Source organism: Polyodon spathula, chromosome 45 (assembly GCF_017654505.1).
Source record: "Polyodon spathula isolate WHYD16114869_AA chromosome 45, ASM1765450v1, whole genome shotgun sequence".
NCBI classification, from domain to species: Eukaryota; Metazoa; Chordata; class Actinopteri; order Acipenseriformes; family Polyodontidae; genus Polyodon; species Polyodon spathula.
Genome location: NC_054578.1, coordinates 2,645,699 through 2,672,761, shown reverse-complemented (window position 1 = coordinate 2,672,761; position 27,063 = coordinate 2,645,699). Strand labels below are relative to the sequence as shown.

The 27,063-nt window shown below is 43.1% G+C and overlaps 2 protein-coding genes and 1 long non-coding RNA gene across 4 annotated transcripts in view; 2 read left to right on the top strand and 1 right to left on the bottom strand.

Moving 5' to 3' along the window:
• LOC121305919 (receptor-type tyrosine-protein phosphatase H-like) overlaps nucleotides 1–27,063 on the top strand; it is a 364,307-nt gene that overhangs the window by 5,569 nt on the left and 331,675 nt on the right. The window lies entirely within an intron of this gene.
• Nucleotides 1,128–21,317, top strand: LOC121305918 (receptor-type tyrosine-protein phosphatase H-like). Of its 2 annotated transcripts, none has more exons than XM_041237577.1 (18): nucleotides 1,128–1,559; nucleotides 4,795–4,861; nucleotides 5,717–5,944; nucleotides 6,718–6,969; nucleotides 7,892–8,143; nucleotides 8,509–8,766; nucleotides 9,297–9,560; nucleotides 10,844–11,119; nucleotides 11,484–11,580; nucleotides 13,113–13,163; nucleotides 13,844–13,925; nucleotides 15,427–15,517; nucleotides 15,872–15,948; nucleotides 17,120–17,254; nucleotides 18,211–18,333; nucleotides 19,365–19,525; nucleotides 19,811–19,946; nucleotides 20,398–21,317. In XM_041237577.1, exons 1-18 carry the CDS (start codon nucleotides 1,419–1,421, stop codon nucleotides 20,542–20,544), a joined length of 2,838 nt encoding a protein of 945 aa, XP_041093511.1. In that variant the 5' UTR covers nucleotides 1,128–1,418; the 3' UTR covers nucleotides 20,545–21,317. The 2 variants fall into 2 exon arrangements, with proteins under 2 accessions (XP_041093511.1, XP_041093512.1); XM_041237578.1 differs by lacking the exon at nucleotides 1,128–1,559 and adding an exon at nucleotides 4,470–4,506.
• On the bottom strand, nucleotides 21,574–27,057 carry LOC121306011. The gene is made up of 3 exons (XR_005948130.1): nucleotides 26,906–27,057; nucleotides 22,401–22,501; nucleotides 21,574–21,825 (listed from the first exon to the last, which is right to left on the bottom strand). It is a non-coding gene; the product is annotated as an uncharacterized LOC121306011 (long non-coding RNA).

Below are 27,063 nucleotides of genomic sequence, written 5' to 3'. Positions count from 1 at the left end.
GGGGAAACGCATTTAGAAGCACAGGGGACTTGTTTAAAATTCCTCCTGCTGTTTTAGGTAAACCTCCTGGTAGCTAGTCCATGTATTGTATAAAAACAAAACAAACAAAAAATACCTTCTCGTTTAAACACGACTCAGCTTCCACGTTCTTCTCTCTGTGAGGAATTTACACTGTTGGTTTAACTTTATCTAGAACATTCATGATTTTGCGATAACTTTGTGTGTCTTTTTCCAAACTCCACATCTAGGAGCTGTGTAGTGAATGGAGGTGCAGGACAGACAGGGGAGATTCAGAGAGTTATTCTAGGAGCTGTGTAGTGAATGGAGGTGCGGGACAGACAGGGGAGATTCAGAGAGTTATTCAGAGAGTTATTCTAGGAGCTGTGTAGTGAATGGAGGTGCGGGACAGACAGGGGAGATTCAGAGAGTTATTCTAGGAGCTGTGTAGTGAATGGAGGTGCGGGACAGACGGGGGAGATTCAGAGAGTTATTCTAGGAGCTGTGTAGAATGGAGGTGCGGGACAGACAGGGGAGATTCAGAGAGTTATTCTAGGAGCTGTGTAGTGAATGGAGGTGCGGGACAGACAGGGGAGATTCAGAGAGTTATTCTAGGAGCTGTGTAGTGAATGGAGGTGCGGGACAGGAGATTCAGAGAGTTATTCTAGGAGCTGTGTAGTGAATGGAGGTGCGGGACAGACAGGGGAGATTCAGAGAGTTATTCTAGGAGCTGTGTAGTGAATGGAGGTGCGGGACAGACGGGGGAGATTCAGAGAGTTATTCTAGGAGCTGTGTAGTGAATGGAGGTGCGGGACAGACGGGGGAGATTCAGAGAGTTATTCTAGGAGCTGTGTAGTGAATGGAGGTGCGGGACAGACAGGGGAGATTCAGAGAGTTATTCTAGGAGCTGTGTAGCGAATGGAGGTGCGGGACAGACAGGGGAGATTCAGAGAGTTATTCTAGGAGCTGTGTAGTGAATGGAGGTGCGGGACAGACGGGGGAGATTCAGAGAGTTATTCTAGGAGCTGTGTAGCGAATGGAGGTGCGGGACAGACAGGGGAGATTCAGAGAGTTATTCTAGGAGCTGTGTAGTGAATGGATTTCCTAAAACTCTCCTTCTCTCCCTCTCTCCTTTTCTACCACAGTCTTATCGCTTGTTCCATTATCAGCGTTCCTCATTTCTTATCAGAGGTTAAAGTCCATTCTCTCGATCTGTCACTCCCTGTGACACTTCCTTATGAAAAAACAGAATCGAAATCAGAGAAGAGGGCTCACTTTTCAGTAAAAATTAGACTCAAGAATAGATAGCGTTAGAAGAAAGAAGAGACAGAGAGAGACAGAGAGCGAGAGTCACACACACAGAGAGGCAGATAGACACAGAGAGAGAGAGAGAGACAATAAAGGGTGAAAGAATGTAAGAAATGAACAAGATGTTTGTGAAGGACAGACAGACAAAGAGACCGACGCAAATTGGATTTTTCGATCAAAAAAAAAATCTCTGGATTGGAAACATGGATTTCCTGCTCTGGCTGTTTCTCCTGTTCACACACCTTCATGTTTCGGTGAGTAAATATTGCTTCCTTTCTGTTAAAACTTTGGATCGGTCCAGATTTTGTAACGCTCTGAAAATTAAATTCTCGCGTAGAGAAAGCACAGCACAGTGTAATAAAGCAGAAAGCATTGTAAGGTAATGCTAGAGCCGGACCAGAGCTTTAAAAAAAAAAAACCTTCCTGCGTTATGCAGGTCAAACACTTGAATGAACAAAATCAATATCAAACAATATTTCTGTTGCTGTAAGGTCCAGAAAGATCAACTAGAACTGTCAATCAATCAGTCTTTATTTTATATAGCGCCTTTCATAGTGGACCACCATCACAAAGCGCTTCACAAGATGCAGCAACAAGAAAATCCATAATACTACAAACACAGAGAAATGCATCACACATGATATACAGTAAAAACACACAATACAGAATACATTAAATACAGTGGAGAGAGCAGGATAGCAGCACAATACATGAAATAGTGCATTAAATACAGTGGAAAGAGCAGAATACAGGATAGCAGCATAATACATGAAATAGTGCATTAAATACAGTGGAAAGAGCAGAATACAGGATAGCAGCATAATACATGAAATAGTGCATTAAATACAGTGGAAAGAGCAGAATACATGATAGCAGCATAATACATGAAATAGTGCATTAAATACAGTGGAAAGAGCAGAATACAGGATAGCAGCAGAATACATGAAATAGTGCATTAAATACAGTGGAAAGAGCAGCATATAGCAGCATAATACATGAAATAGTGCATTAAATACAGTGGAAAGAGCAGAATACAGGATAGCAGCATAATACATGAAATAGTGCATTAAATACAGTGGAAAGAGCAGAATACAGGATAGCAGCAGAATACATGAAATAGTGCATTAAATACAGTGGAAAGAAATACATGATAGCAACATAATACATGAAATAGTGCATTAAATACAGTGGAAAGAGCAGAATACAGGATAGCAGCAGAATACATGAAATAGTGCATTAAATACAGTGGAAAGAGCAGAATACAGGATAGCAGCAGAATACATGAAATAGTGCATTAAATACAGTGGAAAGAGCAGAATACATGATAGCAGCAAAATACATGAAATAGTGCATTAAATACAGTGGAAAGAGCAGAATACAGGATAGCAGCAGAATACATGAAATAGTGCATTAAATACAGTGGCACGAGCAGAATACATGAAATAGTGCATTAAATACAGTGGAAAGAGCAGAATACATGATAGCAGCAAAATACATGAAATAGTGCATTAAATACAGTGGAACGAGCAGAATACATGAAATAGTGCATTAAATACAGTGGAAAGAGCAGAATACAGGATAGCAGCATAATACATGAAATAGTGCTGAGCCCTTCAAAGTCTGGATCCAGACACCAGAACGGCACGTTTTTTAGAGCTTATTAGGATACATTTTATTAAAGCCTAGCTCAAAACTTGGAGCACTAGCGAAACTTTTTCCCCAAGCAGTTCACCCTTTCAAAAACACACTTATCAGTTTGTGTACGCACGCACACAACACTAACCACAAACACTCAAACAACAATGAAATTAACACGCCCCTCAAATGCACCGAGGCGATTCAGCCCTAGAGGCTCCTGGGAGTTGTAGTCTTTTAGGGTTACGGTGTGTTCATGTTCTGATATATGTTCAGGATTCAGACATGCGTGTGAATATTTGTTAGTCTGCAAAACGTTATCAAAGTCCCTCAGTGTAACACTGTTAAAGTTGTAAAGTATCCAGGAAGCAAGAGAGGTATTGTTTTACACTCGTGAATTAATTACAAAAGAAAAGATAACGTGAGGTTGTTAGGGGTAAAAAACAAAACCAAAAAAAAAAAACTATCTTGTGTGTATTTGAGGTAAAAGATAAAAATAAAAATACATGTACAAAAATAATTAAAGAAATCAATAAATAGGCAAGATATTAGTCCCAGCACACAATCATATTGTGTGTGTGTGTTTTTTTTTTCCTCATTGAAATGTCTTTAATGTATAGTGAGGCTGTGTAGTGCAGTGGGAAAGAAACCAGGATGGTCCCGGGTTCAAATCCCAGCTCACCCTGTGTGTGACCCTGAGCGAGTCACTGAACCTCCTCAACACACCCTAGCTTCGTATCTTGTAAAGCGCTTTGTGATGGTGGTCCACTATGAAAGGTGCTATATAAAAATATAGATTGTTAATTACCATAATAATAATGCAGACTACAGGTCTCAAAATGTTGCCACCCTCCTAGGCACATGTAAGCAATACATTAACTTTTAAAGCGAATGGATTTCAAAGAAGGCTTTGGAAACTAGGGCTGTTTTTTCATTGCTACATTACCGGTTGCGTTTTTGTCGAATTGGAGTGGGTTTCAGTGTGTGTGTGTGTAAATCACAAGCTAATATTTGACCAGAGCAGAGGGATCGTTTCCTCGTTGCTCTTAAGGGTTATATTGACCAAACAACTTCTCCTTTCTCGTGTAGACGTAAAGGTCAGCTGAGTGTGTGTGTTGGTTATGCTCGTTAATATGCATCCAGTCTAGCGTGCTGCGCAGCGCATTGTAGAAATCCATAGAAAGCGGGCAGCGTTGTTCTGGGTGCCGGTTTGCTTTACACGCGTTTCAACACAGCACAGCAACCTCCTGATCTCAATATCGTCTCAAAGACGTTTCATTAATAAACATCGTCCAAACATGACAAAAGAAGAATTACAACTCTGGTGTGACGAAGTGGTTTTGTTTTGGAAGGGTCAGCGCACAGCGGTTGAAATATGAATGTTTGCTTCATTTCTTTTATGACGCACCATCATAGGAGCAGAAATCTGGGATGTGTAATCTAGTTCCGCATAGATAAGAGAAGAGATACCGGGATATTGAGAGAGAAAGGGAGAGACAGAGGGAGAGGGGTCAGCGCTCCTTTAAAGGGAGGGGTCGGTGATCCTGTTAATAAAGCTAATAAGAGGTGAGAGGATGGATTTTAAAGATGGGCGCTCCTCGGTGATCCTGTTAATAAAGCTAATAAGAGGTGAGAGAATGGATTTTAAAGATGGTCAGCGCTCCTTTAAAGGGAGGGGTCAGTGATCCTGTTAATAAAGCTAATAAGAGGTGAGAGAATGGATTTTAAAGATGGTCAGCGCTCCTTTAAAGGGAGGGGCCAGTGATCCTGTTAATAAAGCTAATAAGAGGTGAGAGAATGGATTTTAAAGATGGTCAGCGCTCCTTTAACAGGCAATGTTATGTTTTGTTTTAGGATCAACAAACGACTCCAGTAGATGACACAACTACACACATGACTACAACTACCCGAGTCCCCACTCGTAAGTATTCTGTTTTATAACGTGTGCAACACAGCCAGAGTGTCTTTATAGAGGAGCCAGCGCCACCTAGTGATCTGACACTTGGGATTGCTGGCAATACACTAGATGCGCACTAGATGGCGCTATCGCTGATATAAAGATGAGGCTAGATTGGTCTCTGGCAGGGCAGCTAGAAGTGTAGAGCAGCTCCTGCACTCAATCTGAAAACACATACGACCTGTCTAAAGAAGCCTCTCCACAAACCAGCGTTCTGTATAATTCAACTGGGACCCACCAAATCCTTATTGAAATGAATGGTGTGATCCAGTCCTCTACAATCCCTATTGAAATGAATGGTGTGATCCAGTCCTCTACAATCCCTATTGAAATGAATGGTGTGATCCAGTCCTCTACAATCCCTATTGAAATGAATGGTGTGAGCCAATATGCCACAATTCAGAGGGGAGAGATTAGCATGCTGAGATATTGGAAGTCTCAGCATGACTGTAGCTCAGTCTTTGAAGCCCTCTCCTTTCACCCTAGTTCCTGCTCAGGTATAGAGAGAGAGGAGTTAGACTAGCCCGAGAGAGGATAGATAGTGAGGCATGCTGGGATACTGGAGGCCCCAGACTCTAGCTCAGTCCTTTAAGCCAGGGCTGGATTAATTCTTTCTTTCTTCATTAGAACCATCCAGAAAGACACTGAAGTGCAAAACTGTGTATTCATTCTCTCCAGGGCCAGTACTGGGAGTGTGTGAAGTAACTGCAGACTGTAGCTGGAGCCTTCCCCAGTATGATACTGGGATCGAGATCAGCTTTACTGGTTTCGTGGTGGAACAGGCTAACAGGATCTTTTATTTCAATGTTTCTTTCTCAGCTGCCCCAATAGATTGCAACACCCTACACTGGAGAGTTGACGAGACAATTATAGAGGTGGACGTCACTCCTGCATTTAACAACGTAACGGCATCCGGGCAGGGTGAAGAACACAGAGCTACAATTGGAAAAGACAAAGCCATTATCAGCAGCTTACCAGCAGGGTGCACCTATGAAGTATCAGTTTGGAAGGACCAGTATAAACTGTGTAATATTTCACGATCTCTGAGTAAGTGTCCTATTCAATATCTATACGTCGTTCCTCTCTATCTCGTAAAGCGCTTTGTGATCCGCTATGAAAGGCGCTATGCAAAATAAAGCTGCTGTTAACTGGCTGGCTGGTGGGAGTCTCAGTTTGTGTTTTAACCCAGAATGATTCGCTCAGTGCCGCCGGTGAATGAGATTAATATTAATGCTTTGTCAAACTGCGATATCCTCATGCAATATGAAAAAGCCATTGATGTGCGTAATTACCAATCTCCGAGGCAGAGTGTGGCAGTCTTCTAACAAAAGAGCTCTAAATAAGACTTCTTCTACCTAACCCTGAGGTGACCTCATTCTACAACAATTCATTCTCCTGTACAGCTTTGTATCTCTCTCTCTCTCTCTCTCTCTCTCTCTCTCTCTGATATCCTTAGATGTACAGACTCATAGTCAATGTTTTTAATAGACACATCCCCTGCTAATAAGAATGATCAACTGCAAGAGATTACAGGACACAGGCTTTGGGACAGGAGATTACACTGAAAACACCCATGTATCAGACCCGAAATAAGGAATGTGTGCCCTTATCAAAGACTTGTGCTCCTTTAAAGGGAGGGGTCAGTGATCCTGTTAATAAAGCTAATAAGAGGTGAGAGAATGGATTTTAAAGATGGGCAGCGCTCCTTTAAAGGGAGGGGTCAGTGATCCTGTTAATAAAGCTAATAAGAGGTGAGAGAATGGATTTTAAAGATGGTCAGCGCTCCTTTAAAGGTTGATGATGTTCTCTCTCTTTTTCAGATGCCCCTCCAGTTACAAACCTTCAAGTCAGTCCAAATAGCACCTCTGGGTTATCAGTAAGCTGGGATCGTACTCCGGGCTGTATTAAAGGATATGGGGTTTCATACAATGATACACATATTGAAAATATTATTGGAAATGTTAACTCGACTGTCATTGAGAAGCTTGACCCAGGCTGCCTCTACATCATCACAGTCACAACCATTGCTGATGGGAACGACTCGACACCAGTAAATACAACTGGGACCACAAGTACGCTACCAGTATAAGAAATAATAAAGCACAGGGAAGCATTGTAAAGCACAGAGAGGGCTGGTAAAGCATAGGGAAGCATTGTAAAGCACAGAGGTCTGGTAAAGCATAGGGAAGCATTGTAAAGCACAGAGAGGTCTGGTAAAGCATAGGGAAGCATTGTAAAGCACAGAGAGGTCTGGTAAAGCATAGGGAAGCATTGTAAAACATGAATGGTGTGATCCAGTCCTCTACAATCCCTATTGAAATGAATGGTGTGATCCTTTCCTCTGCAATCCCTATTGACTACAGTCTCTCAGTAAGTCAATCTGTTTATATTCAACAGGACCAGTGTAGTGTTTATAGAGGGGTACCCCTGAACCATTCTGCAGTCCTGTAGTCATTCCAATAGAGGGGTACCCCCGATCATTCCCGTAGCTATTAATAGAGGGGTACCCCTGAACCATCCTGCAGCCCTGTAGCTGTTGCAGTAGAAGGGTACCCCGCGATCGGTCCTGTAGTCTTGATAGCAGATAATATTTTTTTTAGATCTAGCTTTCCATCTACTTTAAGGTGAATGAAAGATTACAAGATTACAAAAGGAGATGAGAACAATATTCAGTAAGAAAAAAGTTCTGCTTGAAATCTTGTTGAACACAAAGAATTGAACTTGTATATTCTGCCCCCTGTTGGAGAAAGACAGGAAGTGGGAAATTTGATGGATTTTAGTCAGGGCTTGGATTTTGCCATGGAAGTTTGTACAAAAAATCATGGAGCACTCACGAAATTAAGAGGTAAGGGAATGGATTTTAAAGATGGTCAGCGCTCCTTTAAAGGGAGGGGCCAGTGAACCTGTTAATAAAGCCAATAAGAGGTGAGAGAATGGATTTTAAAGATGGTCAGCGCTCCTTTAAAGGTTGATGATGTTCTCTCTCTTTTTCAGATGCCCCTCCAGTTACAAACCTTCAAGTCAGTCCAAAGAGCACCTCTGGGTTATCAGTAAGCTGGGATCGTACTCTGGGCTGTATTAAAGGATATAGGGTTTCATACAATGATACACATATTGAAAATATTATTGGAAATGTTAACTCGACTGTCATTGAGAAGCTTGACCCAGGCTGCCTCTACATCATCACAGTCACAACCATTGCTGATGGGAACGACTCGACACCAGTATATACAAATGGGACCACAAGTACGCTACCAGTATAAGAAACAATAAAGCACAGGGAAGCATTGTAAAGCACAGAGAGGTCTGGTAAAGCACAGGGAAGCATTGTAAAGCACAGAGAGGTCTGGTAAAGCATAGGGAAGCATTTTAAAGCACAGAGAGGTCTGGTAAAGCATAGGGAAGCATTGTAAAGCACAGAGAGGTCTGGTAAAGCATAGGGAAGCATTGTAAAGCACAGAGAGGTCTGGTAAAGCATAGGGAAGCATTGTAAAGCACAGAGAGGTCTGGTAAAGCACAGGGAAGCATTGTAAAGCACAGAGAGGTCTGGTAAAGCATATTAATAAATACGATCATCATCATTTTTAATGACATATATTTTTTCTTTCTAGACCCGTCCCCTGTCAGTGATATTACAGTAATGAGCAAATCGACCAATCAGATCAATTACCACTGGACTGTGCCAAACAACACAAGAGTTGCTCAATATCAGTACAGTGTAACTCTTGAGAATGTTGCCCCCAGTTCAACCGATAAGAACAGCTACACTGCTAATGAATTAAAACCAGGGGAGAAATACACCTTGTGCATAGAATCTGTGACCCCAGAACACACTAGGAGCACCCCTGAATGTCTTTCAACCTACACAAGTAAGTGTATGGGATACCTACAGAAACTACTAACTACTGACTACTGTCATCCGATTACATGTTTCAGTAACTTGTAACTGTAATCCGATTACATTTTTCAGTAACTTGTAACTGTAATCCGATTACATTTTTCAGTAACTTTTAACTGGAACGGTTATTTTTTCGGACAGGTAGCAAAATCCTGTTACTTTTAGTTAGGATTATGGCTAATGCATAAATTCAGAGAGCGCTTTGACACAGCAAACCTTACATGTGACAAATATTTAAAAATCTAATATAATATGTGTTAAACTGAAAATAAATTGCGTTGTCACATTCTCTAGTCAATTTCATCAATTAAAAAGACCCCAGCTGCATAAAAGATGGGAAATATATTTCTGCTGATGATCAGGACAGGTCCAGGACAAGAAGAGAACATTTCAGAGTCTGTTGTTATTTTAAGATTTATTTTATAGTTCACTGCTGGTGAAAATAGAATGTCTTTAAAATGTAATAAGTGTAATGTGAGGTTGACTTTGCCTCCAATGCAGACCCCAGTGCTCCAGTAGACCTGACTGCAAGCGAGAACACAACCACTGCTCTTGTGAGCTGGTCAGCGCCGAGCAGTGATGTGAACTATCAGAACTACACATACCTGCTCAGCTGGTCCAGCAGTGATCTGAACGAATCGAAGGTTATCAACGAGACCTCTGCTTCTCTGACAGCCCTGATTCCAGGATCCCTGTACAGTGTAAGAGTGCAATCCCAGATTGGAGACGCACAGAGCGTGGGAGTGTCACTGTCTATTCTCACAGGTAAGGAGGGCCACTGTGGGAAGCAGGGCGGTACTGATACTCATTCTTAGGGGGCTTGGTGGTCCAGTGGTTAGAGAAAGGGGCTTGTTAGCAGGAGCTTCAAATCCTGGCAAAAAACGTGACTCTGCAGCAGCCACTGACTTATCCCCTTTGCATTGCATAAACAGCACGTTATACCAAACGAAGGGTAGAAGTAAAGGAAAAGCAAAATGAAGTGTTCATACACATTTTCGTTCATTCATTTACTCCAGTTGTTAGTTATATGCTGGATCCCAGGTTACCAGGAAAGTCAGTTTTCCGACGAGTCCTTGTGAGGGTTAAAGGCAATTCTGAGTCAGAGTTTCAGCACAGTCTTAATGAAAGGTTTTGAGTTTTAAATCCATGCCCTGGAGACTGATCCCTGGACACAGTGCTGCGAGAAAGATGGACAAAGAACTGACAATAAACAGCACAGCTAAATCTGGGGACACTCGGGGGACCCCCTACCTCAGGACGATGCCGAATCCAGTCGGACGGACAGATCCTGAGAAAGAGCATCAGAACTGTTCTGAGCAGCTGATTGATCTCTGGTCAAGTCGGGTCTTGGGTCCAGAGCTATTGAACCATCAATAGTGTTGAATTTAGAAACACTAAAAGAAAATCCAGTGACAATCGTTTCCACTAGAAGTCTTTCTGACGACATTGAACGTGAGCATTATCAAGTTTGGTCTTAAAGGATCCAAGTGATTCTGTCTCAACAACGTGGCTAGGAAACCCTTGGTGACTCTTGGTAACCCACTTCACCCCTTCACCACTCTCGGTATGAAGAAGTGTCTCCTTAACTCTGTCCTAAATCTGATTCTGGAACAAGAATGTTCGTTCCCCCCTAGGAACCAATGTGTCTCCTCCCCTCTGTTATAAATTTATCATCACTTAATTTCCACACTGTGTGTCTCTGGGCCTGTTTTCTGTCCCTAGAGTATTGCTTCGGGTTAACTGTCAACTCCTTTTAAGAACTTTAAAAACTTCGGTCAAGTATCCCACAATTCTCTCGATCAAGTCCCCTCTTAAAGGGGAAGTCATTCTGTTCCCCTTGTTAGCGATGCACTTTTTCTATCTAGATACATCCCTTGTGGTTCCTTAAAGGATCCCAGTGATTCAGCATCAACAACATGACTAGGTAACCAGAGAGAGGGAGGTTAGACAAGCCCAAGAGAGGGTAGAGAGTGAGGCATGCTGGGATACTGGAGGTCTCAGTATGAATGTCGATCAGTCCTTTAAGCCCCCTCCTTGTCTATCCCCAGTTCCTGCTCAGGTGAGCTCTCTCCAGTGCTCTGCAGTGTCTGGGGGTTACAGTCTGTTGCTGAACTGGGGTAACCCTGCTGGACACTGGACGGCGATAGAAGTGGACGTGTCCAATGGAGACAAAATGAAGGTAGAGAAGTGCGAGCCGGTCCAGTTTGAGACGAGAATCAACGGGCTGAGCCCGGCTCAGTATTACACCATCTCGGTGACGACCGTGTCTGGAGAGAAGAGGAGCTTCAGAGCCGTTTCGATTCGGTGCCAAACTGACACGACGGGTAAGGCTCTGCTAATCAACCCCTTTCACTGCTCTTATAGTACAAGACTACTGTCTGGCTCCTCACTAAACTAATAGAAGTGTCCACCCCCTTTCCCTGATAGACTGATTGAAAGATTGACTGATAGATATATAGATGAAAAGATAGCTAGACAGATAGATTGACAGTATACTGGTGTCAGTAGTGGGATATTTCCGTTTGATTGCGAAGTGATACAGACTGACTGAAAGATTAGCTAATAGACATATAGGTAGATTGATTGATAGATATATAGACAGATAAATACAGACAAACAGATAGACAGATCACTATATAGATATATAGATAGACAGAGATAGATGATCACTAATGTATTTGTTTGCAGGTGTCATCGTCGGCGCTGTGTTTGGAGTTCTAATGCTCATCTGCCTCGTGGTCTTTCTCGTTCTGTTCATCCTGAGACGATATCCTGACCTACTGAGGTACGTCTGACCACCTGTCCGTCCGTCTGTCTTTATAAAGGGGTGTTTGGCCACAGTCAGTGAGCCCAGCATGCTGTGAAACGGCCACCCCATCTGAACACTTGGACACAGCATGGTTTGATTTAGAAAATACCAGAGTAATCTAAAGCAGTTTCCATAGAGAGAAGAAAATTAAATGAATGTTTCAGCTAAGACCACCCCTCGAATATGCATTTTGTCGGTCCATTGACTGTCCTTAATATCAAGATTTGACTGTTTAGAATCATATAGTGTGCGTTCTGCATCATTCTCTATTGCTGTTCTTTCTGCTGCACCAGTGTGTGTGTGTGTCTGTGTCTGTGTGTCAGCCTGTGTGTGTTAGTGTTTGTGAATACACTGTAATCAATGTTTGATAGAGGTATTGGACTCCTCCTGTGTAATATCATATTGTGTGTGTGTCCCCTCTCATTCTCTATTGCTATTTTTACTGCTGCATCAATGTGTGCCTGTGTGTGTCTTTGCAGTGTTTGTAAATACATCATAATCAATGTTTGATAGAGATATTGGACTCCACTCTGTTCAATATCCTATTGTCTGTGTCTGTGTAGTGTTTGTAAATGCATTATAATCAACGTTTGATAGAGATATTGGACTCCACTCTGTTCAATATCCTATTGTGTGTCTGTGTAGTGTTTTGTAAATACATTATAATCAATGTTTGATAGAGATATTGGACTCCACTCTGTTCAATATCCTATTGTGTGTCTGTGTAGTGTTTGTAAATACACTATAATCAATGTTTGATAGAGATATTGGACTCCACTCTGTTCAATATCCTATTGTGTGTGTCTGTGTAGTGTTTGTAAATACACTATAATCAATGTTTGATAGAGATATTGGACTCCACTCTGTTCAATATCCTATTGTGTGTGTCCTCTGTCATTCTCTGTTACTGTTTGTGCTCACAGCATTATTAACCAGGCTTACTAAAGTATTGTCTCCTTTCAACCACTAGCGGGAGCTGAAAGGACTTTAAAACCTGAATTAATTAGTTCAGGTGCTGCTCTTCAGTTCTAGTTGCCTGCAATAGACAGATGTAAAGCAGGCCAGATCCTTTTGAAATTAGTAAGCACCAGCACCATCTAGTGCACAGCCAGTGTATTGCAAGTGTCAGATCACTAGGTGGCACTGGCTCTTCTATAGAGACACTGGCTGTGTTACACTACGGCAGGCAGCTGGACTGAGGTGTTGAAATGATTTGTATTGTGACACAAGACCACAGCAGAGCTAAAGAACTACCTCTCCTAGCATCCCTCACCATGGCCACGGGTGCAGAGGCATGCTGGGAGCTGTAGTCCTAGACAGGGCTGTACCAATTCTACAATACAATAACCACGGCAGTGCAGCTAGAACTGAAGAGCAGCTTCTGAATGCATAATAAACCACGGGGTCTGCTTCTGGAAAAACTCCTTAAAGCTGGATTTCTGAATCTGTGCAATCACATCCTGTTATTTCAATGTTGTTGTTCACCTCTCGGCCTGACTCAATTCTAGTTCTAGTTCCAAAGATGACGACGCTCTGGAATTTGCATGTAAGAAGATGAAGTAAGTCAATAACATTCTATTATTTTTACATTACATTCTATTATTCTCCCATGCGCAGTTTGGAAAGCTGTTCTAGCAAAACATTTGCATTGTATCGTGGACTGCTCTGGGTTAGAGAAATGACTCTTTGCACGAGCCACGCTTTCAGACAGCACTAGGGAGACTAAAACTACTACTGAGTCACCACGCTACAGCGACATCTACTGGCCAGGCTGCTCAAGCAGACACCTAGAGGGGTGGCCTTTGTCCTCCAGGGGGTGGTAGCTCATTGCTATGGAGCTCCCTGGTGTAATGAGTTGATTGGTTTGGAGGTTAGCCACTGACTGTCAGTTCTCCTGAGCTGTGAGGGAATTGGACAGGCTAAACTGGGGAGAAAATTGGGTGTAAAAATTGGGCAATCTAGCTCTGTAGAGTTTGCTGTTGAGAGAGTGAGCTTTGATTGAGATCTGATAGACAAACAGACAGATACATAGACAGATAGATAGATAGATCGATCGATCGGCGGTATACGTGGTACTAGTGGGATATTTTAGTTAGATTTGAGATCTGATCACTGAAGAAACAGATAGCTAGATAAAGTCGGTTAGAAAAAGAGATAATACTTGAAGTGATAGACAAGCAGACGCGTACAATAGACAAGTGTACTCGCCTTCTAATTGTCATTGAATGTTGTGTTTCAGACCGATCGAAGTCAGTAAGTTTGCAGACTATTTCCACAGACAGCAGGCAGACTCTGATATTGGATTTGCAGAGGAATATCAGGTACGATCTCTCCATCAATATGGTCCTGAGAAGCTGAGGGGCTCGCCTGCACAATGTAAATTACTCCATATTTCAATAGGGGTGCAACGATACACTAATGTCACGATATGCAGGTCATGATACAGTATGCATCACGATATACCTGATGGTCCAGATTAGCTACTTCTATGCATTATAAGGTGAAATAATGATTTAATGATGGACTTTGTTGTTAAAAAACAACTAAAATGACACGAGAGGGTATGTGTTATTACAAACTGTAAAACACCTTCTTCATCCAAGAACCATTTAGTGAATTGTAATGAGATACAGCTATGGCCAAACATTTTGCATCACCCTATAGAATGAACTGTACTGAGCATCAAATGAAACTTATCACTATTATAACACATTCATTTTCAGAAAAAAAAAGGTCTATAAATGATGGACCTTGACGAAATGTTTTTGGTTTCTTTTGAATTGCTCGATCGTTCCTCCTTGCCCACGACACGCTGGAGCGACTGTGACCGAAGCTCTTAATCACCTGATTAGTGAGGCAGTTGATTGGACGCTGGATATGGAGTGATTGCAGCAGTTGAATTGCAAGCTTGAATAAAAGCAGTAAAAAAAAAATCACAGAAAAAAAAAAACATGCCGTGTCTGTCAAGAGAGCGGCGCCTTCGTGCGATCAGCATGTTGGAGGCTGGACTGGGGCAGCGGGCTGTGGCTCGCCATCTTGAGTTCTCACACCAGCGATTTCAAACCTGACGAGACGGTGTAACCAGACACACTCTGTCAATGACATGCCACCAACCGGGAGACCAAGAGTCACAACACCTGCCCGAGATCGACGGATCATTCTGCAGCATCTTCGTGATGTCAGTTGTTAATCAGCACTACAAAGAGTCACTGTGCCTGCTCTGAAACAGAGTTTGTCATTTTTCCGATCACATCTAGTGAATCTGATCCAATATAAGTGATGCATTTCTTTTGATGCTCACTATATTGTTGTTTCATAGTCAAATGTAACCTGCTGAATAATGTTATGTTAACATATTGAATTAATAGCACTTTCTCGTTTTCCCACATTCTTAATGACAAACTGACAACATTTAAAAAATGTGACAATTCAAAATCTAAGAAGATACTGTACTACTGTTATTGCTTTTGGTAGACTTTTGTGATATAATAGAACATTTTGAACTTAGTAAGCACCAGCACCATCTAGTGCACAGCCAGTGATTTGCCGGCAATCTCAAGTGTCCAATCACTAGGTGGCGCTGGCTCTGCTATAGAGACACTGGCTCTGTTACACTTTGGCAGGGAGCTGAACTGACATATTGAAATGATTTGTATTGTGATACAAGACCACAGCCAGAGCTCTAGAGTTCTCTGTCTCAATCCTAAAATTCTAGGTCAAAGCAATGAAAAAATAATTTTCAAAATCTCCTTTTATAAATGTATGTTAAAAAGCTTTGTAATGCTGCTGATGCATGATCGTATATTTTTTTTATCATTACAGAGTTTGGGAGCGGTTGGCACTGAGCAGACAAGCAAAGCTGCCCTCCTACCGGAGAATCGAGGGAAGAACAGATTTACCAACGTCCTGCCATGTAAGTATTACCCGCTAAGCAAAGGCATGAAAACGTTTCTCTGCTAACTTGACTTTCTCTCTCAGTCTCTTCTGGTCTAGAGTTTCTGATCCAGTGCAGTTCTGGGTGACGAAGGCATTAAAACGTTTCTCTGCTAACTTGACTTTCTCTCTCAGTCTCTTCTGGTCTAGAGTTTCTGATCCAGTGCAGTTCTGGGTGACGAAGGCATTAAAACGTTTCTCTGCTAACTTGACTTTCTCAGTCTCTTCTGGTTGACTTTCTCAGTCTCTTCTGGTTTGGAGTTTCTGATCCAGTGCAGTTCTGGGTGACGAAGTCGTTGGATCGTTTCTCATACTGTGGCCCCTTTCCTTTCAGATGACTGGTGTCGTGTTAAGTTGAGTGCTATTGATGGAGATCCATTCTCAGACTATATCAATGCAAACTTCATGCCGGTAAGTGCATCTCCTTCAGTTGGTATTTATATAATGGAAACAAACTTTGGAGTACAATGATCCTTCATTAATTGATTACTAGTAAAGTAACGTGTATATAGTAAGTAACGTCTATATACAGTTCCTAAACTGCACACATCAGGAGATAGAAATTTTGGCTGAAATAACGAGGTGTCTGATTTGAAAAAAACATTTAGGCATTTATATATTTATACATTTATAGCGCTCAGTCCATTTTAAATGTATAACTCGCTGTGCTGAAATAGCATGATGTTCTCTGTACACATTACATTGTGTAAAATAAGAAGCTGTACAGTAGGCCTGTACAGTATACAGCACAGCAGTAAAACCAAATGAATACCTGGAGCCCTTTCTTTTTACCGGTAACACAAAATAGATCACGCTGCTGCATTGCACACATTACAAAAATAATAAATGATTATTTGAAATTGAAACCAAATGATTTGAGCACATTTTCCTTTTTTTTACCATAGTAAGGATTGTGGAACTCTAATATAATATAATATCCATGTTATTACTGATACCTGACAACAGTGAGTACATTCAATTCCATCACATTTATTATACTTACATTCAAGGCTCAGCATTCAGAGATTCTCAGTAATACAGAAACACACGGTTATTGAGATTATTCCTCTAGACGCAATGCAATGGTCATCGAGTTTCAAACAGTTACAGCTGTGACAATTGTATCTGTCAATTAATTGCTTTTGTTTTTCCCGGTAGCGTGTCTTTAATAGATTGATTATGTTTTGGCTGTTCAGATGTATAGATAGAGAGAGTGCAAGTCTGTTAGTCGAGTCGGAAAGACACTTCTTTCTAGACCGTATGGAGACCTCTTTTACCACAGGAGGGATGGATGTCATTGTGCATCTCCCGAATAGCCCAACAATCTCTTTACTTCTCAGAGCGTTTATTAGCTACTTATCTCCCTTATGTGTAGAAAGCGAATTGGTTACAAAACAGTTGCTGTGTTCCATCACTATCACCCCGTTCTCATATTATGCAAGTCACCTCTGTACTTCCACCTTTGTTCTGTCCACTCAGCCACCTATACAGTCTTGACAAGAGCAGTTTTAGCCTTTAGACTTGTTATTTGAGTCTTCTTCATAACGCTTATTGTAAAACATTGCAACGAATCCCTCAACAGGGCTATCACACTGCGAAGGAGTTCATCGCCGCTCAGGGCCCCTTGCCCAACACTGTGGAAGACTTCTGGCGAATGGCGTGGGAGAACCAGGTGGAGGCCATCGTCATGCTGACCAATTGCGTCGAGAATTCAAAAGTGAGTCCTGGAGTGATATCATCAAACTGCAGCCTGATTGGCCATTCCATCCATCACCCCTAACTCCAAAACACCCAATCAGAAATCGCATCCCTAACTCAAACACCCAATCAGAAATCTCATCCCTAACTCAAACACCCAATCAGAAATCGCATCCCTAACTCAAACACCCAATCAGAAATCGCATCCCTAACTCAAACACCCAATCAGAAATCATCCCTAACTCAAAACACCCAATCAGAAATCATCCCTAACTCAAACACCCAATCAGAAATCGCATCCCTAACTCAAACACCCAATCAGAAATCGCATCCCTTATCAGAACTCCTTTAGAGTGCCCAATTTGTTACCCACGATTTCCCCCCTAATTTATAATGTACTTCTGATATGTATTTGTACTAATCAACTTGCAGTGTAGAAGTAATGCGGCATGGAGAATTTAATTTGGGATGGATTTTGACTTTCTTTAAATTTCCTGACCCCAACCCCAACCTCAACCTCAACCCTAACCCCAACCCAATCCCAACATTAACCCTAACCCCTAACCCCTAACCCCTAACCTCAACCCTTAACTCTATCTCTAATCCTAACTCTAACCCCTAACCCCAAACTCAACCTGTACCTTGAACCCCCAAACCCCTTGACTTGTCGTCCTCTTTGCTTGTTGTCCACAGACACTGCCCTCACTCTGTCTAATCAGCTGTTCTTTAAACAGCCTAATCTGGCTGTTTGATTTGTAACTTGCCTCCTTATTCTTCTCCCCTCTCCTCTCTTCCTTCTCACCTCTGATCTCTCTCCTCTCCCTCCTCTCTCTTTCTACCTCTCTCTTTTCCTCTCTCCTTTTTCTCCTCTCTCCTCTCACTCCTCTCTTTCTCTCCTTCTCTTTTCCCCTCCTCTCTCCTGCCTCCTCTCCCTTCTCTCTCCTCTTACCCCTCTGTCTCCTCTCCTCTCCCCAGGTGAAGTGTGAGCAGTACTGGCCTCTAGACTACACTCCCTGCACCTACGGATGTATTTCAGTCACCACGTCTTCTGAACAGAAGCTGCCTGACTGGACTCTCCGGGATTTTACTGTCAAACACGTGAGCGTCTGAATTCAGTAAAGAAAGGAGAGATGCCGTCAAGAGAGCAAACTTTTCCTCTCCTTGTTTAAAATTGCATTCAGTGGAATAGTCTTATTTAACGAAAAAATGTGAACGCATACTAACAATGTTCAACAGCAAATTGATTATCATTGTCTAGTGGAGCTTTTCCTTGTGAAAGGTGTTGCTGCAAAGATTTGAAAATACATGCCATTTTCACACTCCCCTTAATATTGAATGCCACCCTGCCCTTCACACCCCGGTGTCTATGCAGCTGAGTTATGGGTGGTTTGGCATTTCGTGGCTTTTGTGGCTTCAAGCTGCACCATTGAAGTTAATTTAATTATTGTTTCTTTTTTTTTTTAAATGATTTCCTGACTTTTTTGTCTTAAGGTTTAACCTATAGCGTCCAATTTATTTTCACACGCGCCATTTATTGTATGTGCGCTGTTTAAAATATATATATTTTCCAGAGTAAAACAGGTTCAAAAGGCACTGAATCGCACCAAAACTCAGTACTGTATCTCCAGCCAAGCCTCACCCCTTGTTCGCTGTATTTTTCGCACACCTCTTTATAGACGTGCACACTGATAAATCCTCTCCTGATCACTCGTTTTATCACCAAACTCCTCAATAATGCGATCCAAGTCATTATTTTATTACTGTAACACCTCAAAAAGCTTTGTGATGTTCTCTGAGCGCTGGCTGCAGAAGCAGCTATCTCCTTTGTTTATGTCCGTGTTATCTCTGTAGTGCATGGGGTTATGAGATACGTCCTTTGTTTTGGCTTCATTCGGCTCCTGTCGGTCTCACTTGGCCATTGAAAGGTTTTCTCTGCTTTTTCCGGAGGAAAAAAACGACTAGAGACCCGCGCTTGAACCATAATTTATACATTTTTTATTATTTTTATTAGTTTTTCGTAATGTAGTGGTTATCTAAGCATTAACCCGAGACAGGGTTTTAAAAGAAGTACGTTATAATAATGAATGTTTCTCTTCTTGCGTTTCCATTTGTTTCCCCCCTCCCCCTAGACGAAATCCTTGGAATACCGGACGGTCAAACAGTTCCACTTCACCGCCTGGCCGGATCACGGTGTTCCGGATAACACGGCCACCCTCATCCAGTTCCGGGCTCTGGTCCGAAAATTCCTGGACGATCGGGAAGGGAGCGGTCCGGCCCTCGTACACTGCAGGTGCTGGATTGTGATCCCAGCACTGTCACAAAACGACACCTGTGACAGAGTGGCACTGATATTCAGCCAGGAAACCTCATGAGATAGACGGCAATATTTAACCCTTTTCAGTCCATTTATTCAGCGCTTGTCAGGCGCGTCGGGTCCAATTTATTTTCAAACGCGCCGTTTATTTTACACACGCTGTTTAAAATGACTTTTTTTCAAAGTAAAACAGGTTTAAAAGGCATTGAATCGCAAAAAGGCTACCTTTCAGAAGCTCCACGTTTCCTCTCTCTCTTGCAGTGCTGGAGTGGGGCGCACTGGAACCCTGATTGCTCTCGACTCCCTCCTGCTGCAGATAGAGAGGGAGAAGGTTGTGGGGATCCAGAGCTTCGTTCAGAAGATGAGGCTCCACCGGCCTCTCATGGTCCAGACAGAGGTGGGTCCAGCGCAGAGACCCAAGAGAAAGGATCTCAAGAGACTCTCAGAAGAGAGTCCTGTAGTAAAAGCACAGCACAGTGTAATGAAGCACAAAGCATAGGGAAGCATTGTAAAGCACAGAGAGGTCTGGTAAAGCATAGGGAAGCATTATAAAGCACAAAGAGGTCTGGTGAAGCATAGAGAAGCATTGTAAAGCACAGTGGTTTGAAAAGAATAGGGAAGCATTGTAAAGCGCAGAGAGGTTTGGTAAAGCATAGGGAAGCATTGTAAAGCACAGAGAGGTCTGGTGAAGCATAGAGAAGCATTGTAAAGCACAGTGGTTTGAAAAAGAATAGGGAAGCATTGTAAAGCACAGAGGTTTAGTAAAGCATATTAAAAAGCAGGGTAAACTAACCTTTACAAAAGTGTCCCACAGTAAGGCTCTCATTCCCATCTCTCTCCCCTCCTAGTCCCAGTACATCTTCCTGAACCAGTGCATGCTTGACACCATCCAGGGAAAGATGAAGAACCCCGACGAAAACATCTACGAGAACTTGATCTATGCCAACACCGCAGCCCTCGGGGAATTCCACGCAACCAATGGGAATGCCTCGTAACTTCGCCCCGCCCCCTTCTGCTCTCGCACAATCCAATCACAGCACAGAGAAGGACATCCCTTTAAAAATGTCCCATAGTGAAAGCAGAGGCAAGCATTGTAAAAGATCGAGAGGTGGAGTAAAACGTATTAATAAACAGCAACCAGACTAAACTCTGGGAAATGCAGAGTGACCTTGGGAAAAGCATGCCAGGGAACCTGTAAATTACAGCAGTTTTATAAGTTAATATCAGTTAATATGCCTGGTTACCCCTGTCTGTTAATCAAATTGACCATGACTTTCATATTAGTAAATGTGAAACCAATAATGTTTGGAAATACACATCAGATGAATGAGTTGAATTACTGATGCCTTTTTTGCACTTTGACAGATTAATTTGCCTTTAAAAATGAAGCATCTGTCTTGAAGAGATTCATTCTTAATTTTTCAAGTTTGGCTCTCCTAAATCATTTATAAGTGTACTGTATATAGGATGTCATTTTTCGACGTACATTTTTAAATGCTTGCATATCTACAAAAGATGCGCTGCCTTTTCAAATTACTTATTTTTATATATATATATAGAAATATATACTGGTGCATTTGAAATGCCTTTAAAAGAAAAATCCATTTGTAAGAAATTGGCATGCAATCAATAAAATTTCACAATGTTCCTTTTTTGTTTTGCATGTGTAGCCATGAGATATTGTGATAGTCTGCTCAAAGTCGTCTAAATTTATTTATTTATTTTGCACCAGGTAAAGAGCCTGGCCGGTCTTTCTGCACCAGGTAAAGAGCCTGGCCAGTCTTTCTGCACCAGGTAAAGAGCCTGGCCGGTCTTTCTGCACCAGGTAAAGAGCCTGGCCGGTCTTTCTGCACCAGGTAAAGAGCCTGGCCGGTCTTTCTGCACCAGGTAAAGAGCCTGGCCGGTCTTTCTGCACCAGGTAAAGAGCCTGGCCGGTCTTTCTGCACCAGGTAAAGAGCCTGGCCGGTCTTTCTGCACCTACGGCCGTAAAAAAAAAAAAAAAAAAAAAGACAAGAAGGCAAATCTAAAATCCCTATCAAGTTTATTAGAACTTCACGTTCTCTCAAACTATGCATATATTTATACAGAGATCAACTGAACATTCTGTGTACGGGTGAAACCAAGCGAAGCTGGAGTGTGGGTGGGGTAGCAGATTATTGCTGGTTCTGACTCGGACCTGCCCCCAACCCCCCCGTTTCTTTATACAACATGGGATGGTCCGATCCAGTGCAGGAAGTAGCTGAGGAATGATGGGAAGATGGAGGTCTCAGAGTGATCTAGAGAGGGAGAGAGAGAGAGATTTTGCATTTTAGACCCCCTAAGCCAGCAGCAGGACTGGCGTGTTACAGTTTGCTGCATCCCCCTTGCCCTGTGTGTGTGTTTGCTACTGCTGCTCAACATGTTAAAATCTACCGAGTTGTAATTGAATTTGCCCTCAGAAAGTAATACCCTGTGGCATATATAAATGTGTATATATAAATGTGTGTGTGTGTGTGTATGTATATATATATATATATATATATATATATATATATATATATATATATATATATATATATATATATATATATATATATATATATATACACACATTTTATTTCTAAACCATCTTGCCTAATGTATGTAGGCTTCCAAAGATAATTCCCTCAGGATAACACAGCCTCACACAGCATCTCAGTGGAGGCTGGTATTACACAAACACACCACAAGGTGGCAGAATAATCCAGGAAAGTAGAAACAGGTGTTTCTCCTGCTGAGATGTCTGGAGTTATTTATAAAACTGGACATGCACGCACGCACGCACGCACGCACACGCACACATGCGCGCACACAGTAATTTACTAATACTTACCCATACAGCCTGAGTTTTATGCTTTCTCTCCCAGGGATTTTAAACAGGCCTTGTACGCCTCGATTAAATCCGTACAGCTCTCTTCCCCTTTGTTCTTAATACTGAAAATCAAAGAAATCATTCAGAGCAAGCAATACGAAGCCACCCCTGTCATGTGAAAGAAATAAGCTTGAGGTGCCCTGGTGTCGATGGGGCTGATTTCTCATTCCGAGTGAAGAAACAGGTGCTTGGGTTTGTGACGATCGCTGCTTTTCCTCAAGACTCTGCGGAGAACAAGCAAATCCCAGCAGCTGTTTCTTCCCTCAGAATGGTAATTCAGCCCGATCGACACCCCCTCCCCTGTGGAGAGCTGCGACCATCTTTAAAATCCATTCTCTCACCTCTTATTAGCTTTATTAACAGGATCACTGACCCCCTAACCTGTGCTGCCCTGACTGTGCGACTTCCCCCCCTGTGCACCACGCGGCCGTGCCTTTACCAGGGGAGACCCTCGGGGACCCCTGCGCTCCCCAGACTGTGCGACTTCCCCCCCTGTGCACCACGCGAATGTGCCTTTACCAGGGGAGACCCTCGGGGACCCCTGCGACCCCTGCCGCTCCCCATCCCCTGCCCCCCCTGTGTGCCTTTACCAGGGGAGACCCTCGGGGACCCCTGCGCTCCCCAGACTGTGTGACTCCCCCCCCTGTGCACCACGCGGCCGTGCCTTTACCAGGGGGAGACCTCAAGGACCTCCGAACCATTGCCTTATAAACAGTTTTCAAGACAGTTATAGTCCAAACAGTCACTATAAGGGGTAGTGACTTTAAAGATGACTAAATTATACAGCAACAAGACAGCATGCCACACACAGCCCTCACTCTGCTTGGACTTAAAATAAGGTTCCACCTGTCTGTAAACTATCTTTTTTTTTTTTTAAACCTGCGTTGAAATTGAAATATATGTTGCTATATAAAAAAGATAATCAGCTTTGACGTCATTCAACAGCTGGCTTGCTGAACCCTGCACGTCACTGGGATTAAAGGAGAGTCACATTTACAGAGGGACCCAGATGCCTGCAGTCTGTGTGTGATCTGCCCTGAGAAAGTGAAGGGCATTTGAATTGCCTGCATCCTGTGGTACCAAAACACCGCTAAAATATGGATTTTCTTAAACAACAATTATTGTGTGAATTCCCATTTTATTTGTATGCTGAACTTCTGGTAGCACATATGATAGTTAATACATTTGTCTAATTTATATACTGTAAAGTATGGGGAAAGGTTGCAGAAGGGGAGGTATATTGGTCTGAAAACACAGAGCAGTGTTTATTCACTATAACTGTGGGCAGAGGAAAATGCAGTTCTAACTGTTTAAACCGTCTGTCTGATTGCAGCTCTCTCTGTCTCTATCATGCACCCTCTCTATCTCTCTGTTTCTCTCTTGCTGTCTCTCTGTCTCTCTCTCTCTGTTTCTGCCCCCCTCTCTCATCTCTCTCTCTCTGTGTCTCTGTCTCTCTCACAGTCCAGTGTGCTGATATGAGCTGACAGACCCGGCCCTGTTTATCTCTCTCTGCTGTTAGCCCCAGGGCAAACTGTCTCTTCCCCCCCCGCCTTCCTGCCTGGCAGTGCCTGTTTGCTTGAGTCAGCACTCTGCAAGAAGCATAGGGCTGCAGAGAGAGATAGGGGTGGGGTGGGGCAGAGAGAGCAGAAAGGGCAGAGAGTGGAAAGGGCAGAGGGAAGAGGAAGGGCAAAGAAACTGGAAGAATGTAGTAAAGGGACATCTTGAACTAGCTTGTGGGGCTCTGTCTGTGTCTGTCTGTCTCTACAGCTTTAATTAAACTAAACTCGGGAATAATGTGGTAAACTTCAAGCTGAAATGGTTTATCAGATATAGTTATAGAGGATATTATTAGATCAAGAAAGACTTCTAGTCGCGAGTCACTGAATTCACACTGAAGACACTGAGAGAGACTTCTAGTCGTGAGTCACTGAATTCACACTGAAGACACTGAGAGAGACTTCTAGTCGTGAGTCACTGAATTCACACTGAAGACACTGAGAGAGACTTCTAGTCGTGAGTCACTGAATTCACACTGAAGACACTGAGAGAGACTTCTAGTCGTGAGTCACTGAATTCACACTGAAGACACTGAGAGAGACTTCTAGTCGCGAGTCACTGAATTCACACTGAAGACACTGAGAGAGACTTCTAGTCGCGAGTCACTGAATTCACACTGAAAACACTGAGACTTCTATTCAAAACACTGGTAACGAGGCCATACAAATAATATTTTCATTGTCAGTTTATAGCCTCAGTACGGCAGTAAAAATTCAGCGCCTCGAATGAAAGGGAAGCTAGCTTCCGATTGGCTTTTAAAAGCCATTGATTCGTAATCAGCTGTAAAGGAGAGGGAAGGACCTTATTAATGAATGGATTTATTTAATAATTGCAATCTCCATGGCACTTCCGTCCATCTGAAAGCACACACTCCACGACAGCCACTTTCTGAGCTTGGCTGTCACTTTGCTATTCAGTGTTACCCCTAAAACAAAGTTCTAAAGTTTCTAATTAAGCCCTCCGTCCCGTTCAGGTGCAGGAGGGGTTAAAGAGTTTTGCTGCTCAGACTCGAACTTGCCTGAAGCGAGATGCAATTTAATACCAGGGTATTTAACATACGCTCTGAGCCAGAAGTGTCTAATTCCACGAGAGAACGCTTTTAGCGCATTTAAAAATAGCCAAGGGGTTCCGAAACTGTTTCTAAAAGACTGTGCAGCTGAATGCTTGATAAACAAACCAGCTGTAAAACAAATTGCACTGTAGTCATATAAATCACGACACTCGTAAACCTCTCCGTCTCTCAATGTGAAGCCCTCCCTGTCCCTCCACAGCTCTACCCACTAGAGCCAGCCTCCCTCCCTCCCTGTCCCTCCACAGCTCTAACCACTAGAGCCAGCCTCCCTCCCTCCCTGTCCCTCCACAGCTCTACCCACTAGAGCCAGCCTCCCTCCCTCCCTGTCCCTCCACAGCTCTAACCACTAGAGCCAGCCTCCCTCCCTCCCAGTCCCTCCACAGCTCTACCCACTAGAGCCAGCCTCCCTCCCTCCCAGTCCCTCCTCAGCTCTAACCACTAGAGCCAGCCTCCCTCCCTCCCTGTCCCTCCACAGCTCTAACCACTAGAGCCAGCCTCCCTCCCTCCCCAGTCCCTGCACAGCTCTACCCACTAGAGCCAGCCTCCCTCCCTCCCAGTCCCTCCTCAGCTCTAACCACTAGAGCCAGCCTCCTCCCTCCCTCCCAGTCCCTCCCAGTCCCTCCTCAGCTCTAACCACTAGAGCCAGCCTCCCTCCCAGTCCCTCCTCAGCTCTAACCACTAGAGCCAGCCTCCCTCCCTCCCAGTCCCTCCTCAGCTCTAACCACTAGAGCCACACTGCCTCCCTCCCTCCCAGTCCCTCCTCAGCTCCACTAGAGCCACCTCCCTCCCTCCCTCCCAGTCCCTGCTCAGCTCCACTAGAGCCAGCCTCCCTCCCTCCCAGTCCCTCTCAGCTCTAACCACTAGAGCCAGCCTCCCTCCCAGTCCCTCCTCAGCTCTAACCACTAGAGCCACTGCCTCCCTCCCAGTCCCTCCTCAGCTCTAACCACTAGAGCCAGCCCCCCTCCCAGTCCCTCCTCAGCTCTAACCACTAGAGCCAGCCTCCTTCCCTCCAGGTGGCTCTGTGTTGACCCTTTTCAATTTCAAAACCGTGGTCAATCAATCTGTATTTGGTCAGTATTTTTCTCTCTCTCTCTCTGCTCTCTTGCCAACTTATGGAAAAACATACATGGCAACAAAAAAAGCAAAGAAAAGTGTTTGATTTGAATTAAGATTTCTTTACCCTGGCTTTCTCAGCTGAAGACGAGACCTGTGTGATCCCCACAGCTAGTGCGATTGATACAGATATTCAGCCTATTAAAAGGTATTGCCAAAAAAAAACCTAAATAAATCTTGTTGTTCTGCTCAAGACCTCAAACGCAGTGGCTTATGCAGCGTGATGCAACGGCAAAACAAAAAAACGACCTCAGAAAAACAAAAAACAACACAAGGAGTCGTCTAAAATCCACTTCTTAATTCTTCATGTGAGCCCATTTGTACCAATCCTCTGCACACAGCGTTTCCTCGTAACTTAACGCATGGGAAACTCACAAATTTTCACCTTTGGGGCTTGTTGACAGTAACCCATCCTGTTAATTGATCACTGACCGAACGCCCTTCGCTAGATCACTCTTTTCAACGTTTCGCTTTTTTCTTTTCTCGGAAAAGCTGAACAAAGAAAACACGAAGCATTTTATGTGGTCCACATTATATCAAAATCTGAAAAGCGGTCTTGCAAAATTATGTTTTTTATTCTGGCTGCAATAAAGGATTTTACCTCCCAGTTAATAACAAGTAAATAATAATAATAATAATAACAACATAGTATATGTCCAGTAAACAATAATAATAATAATAATAATAATAATAATAATAATAATAATAATATGTCCAGACTCACCATTTCTCCATTTCGGTTTTTATCACTTGGCACCCAGCAGTGGCAGCGACTGTAGAGTCAGCGGGCGCCGCTGTGGCAGTTTCCTGCGCTTGACTGTCCGACATGACGAGCGAACAATAAATTGGTTGCTGTTTACTATATCGCTGAGAGAAAATATA

What these genes read in the sequence shown, in the direction of transcription:
- LOC121305918 (XM_041237577.1), top strand. Translation starts at nt 1,419, where the DNA reads ATGAACAAGATGTTTGTGAAGGACAGACAGACAAAGAGACCGACGCAA. An exon ending in CCGGCCCTCGTACACTGCAG is followed by an intron (nt 19,526 to 19,810) that starts GTGCTGGATTGT and finishes TCTCTCTTGCAG; the next exon opens with TGCTGGAGTGGGGCGCACTG. An exon ending in CTCTCATGGTCCAGACAGAG is followed by an intron (nt 19,947 to 20,397) that starts GTGGGTCCAGCG and finishes CTCCCCTCCTAG; the next exon opens with TCCCAGTACATCTTCCTGAA.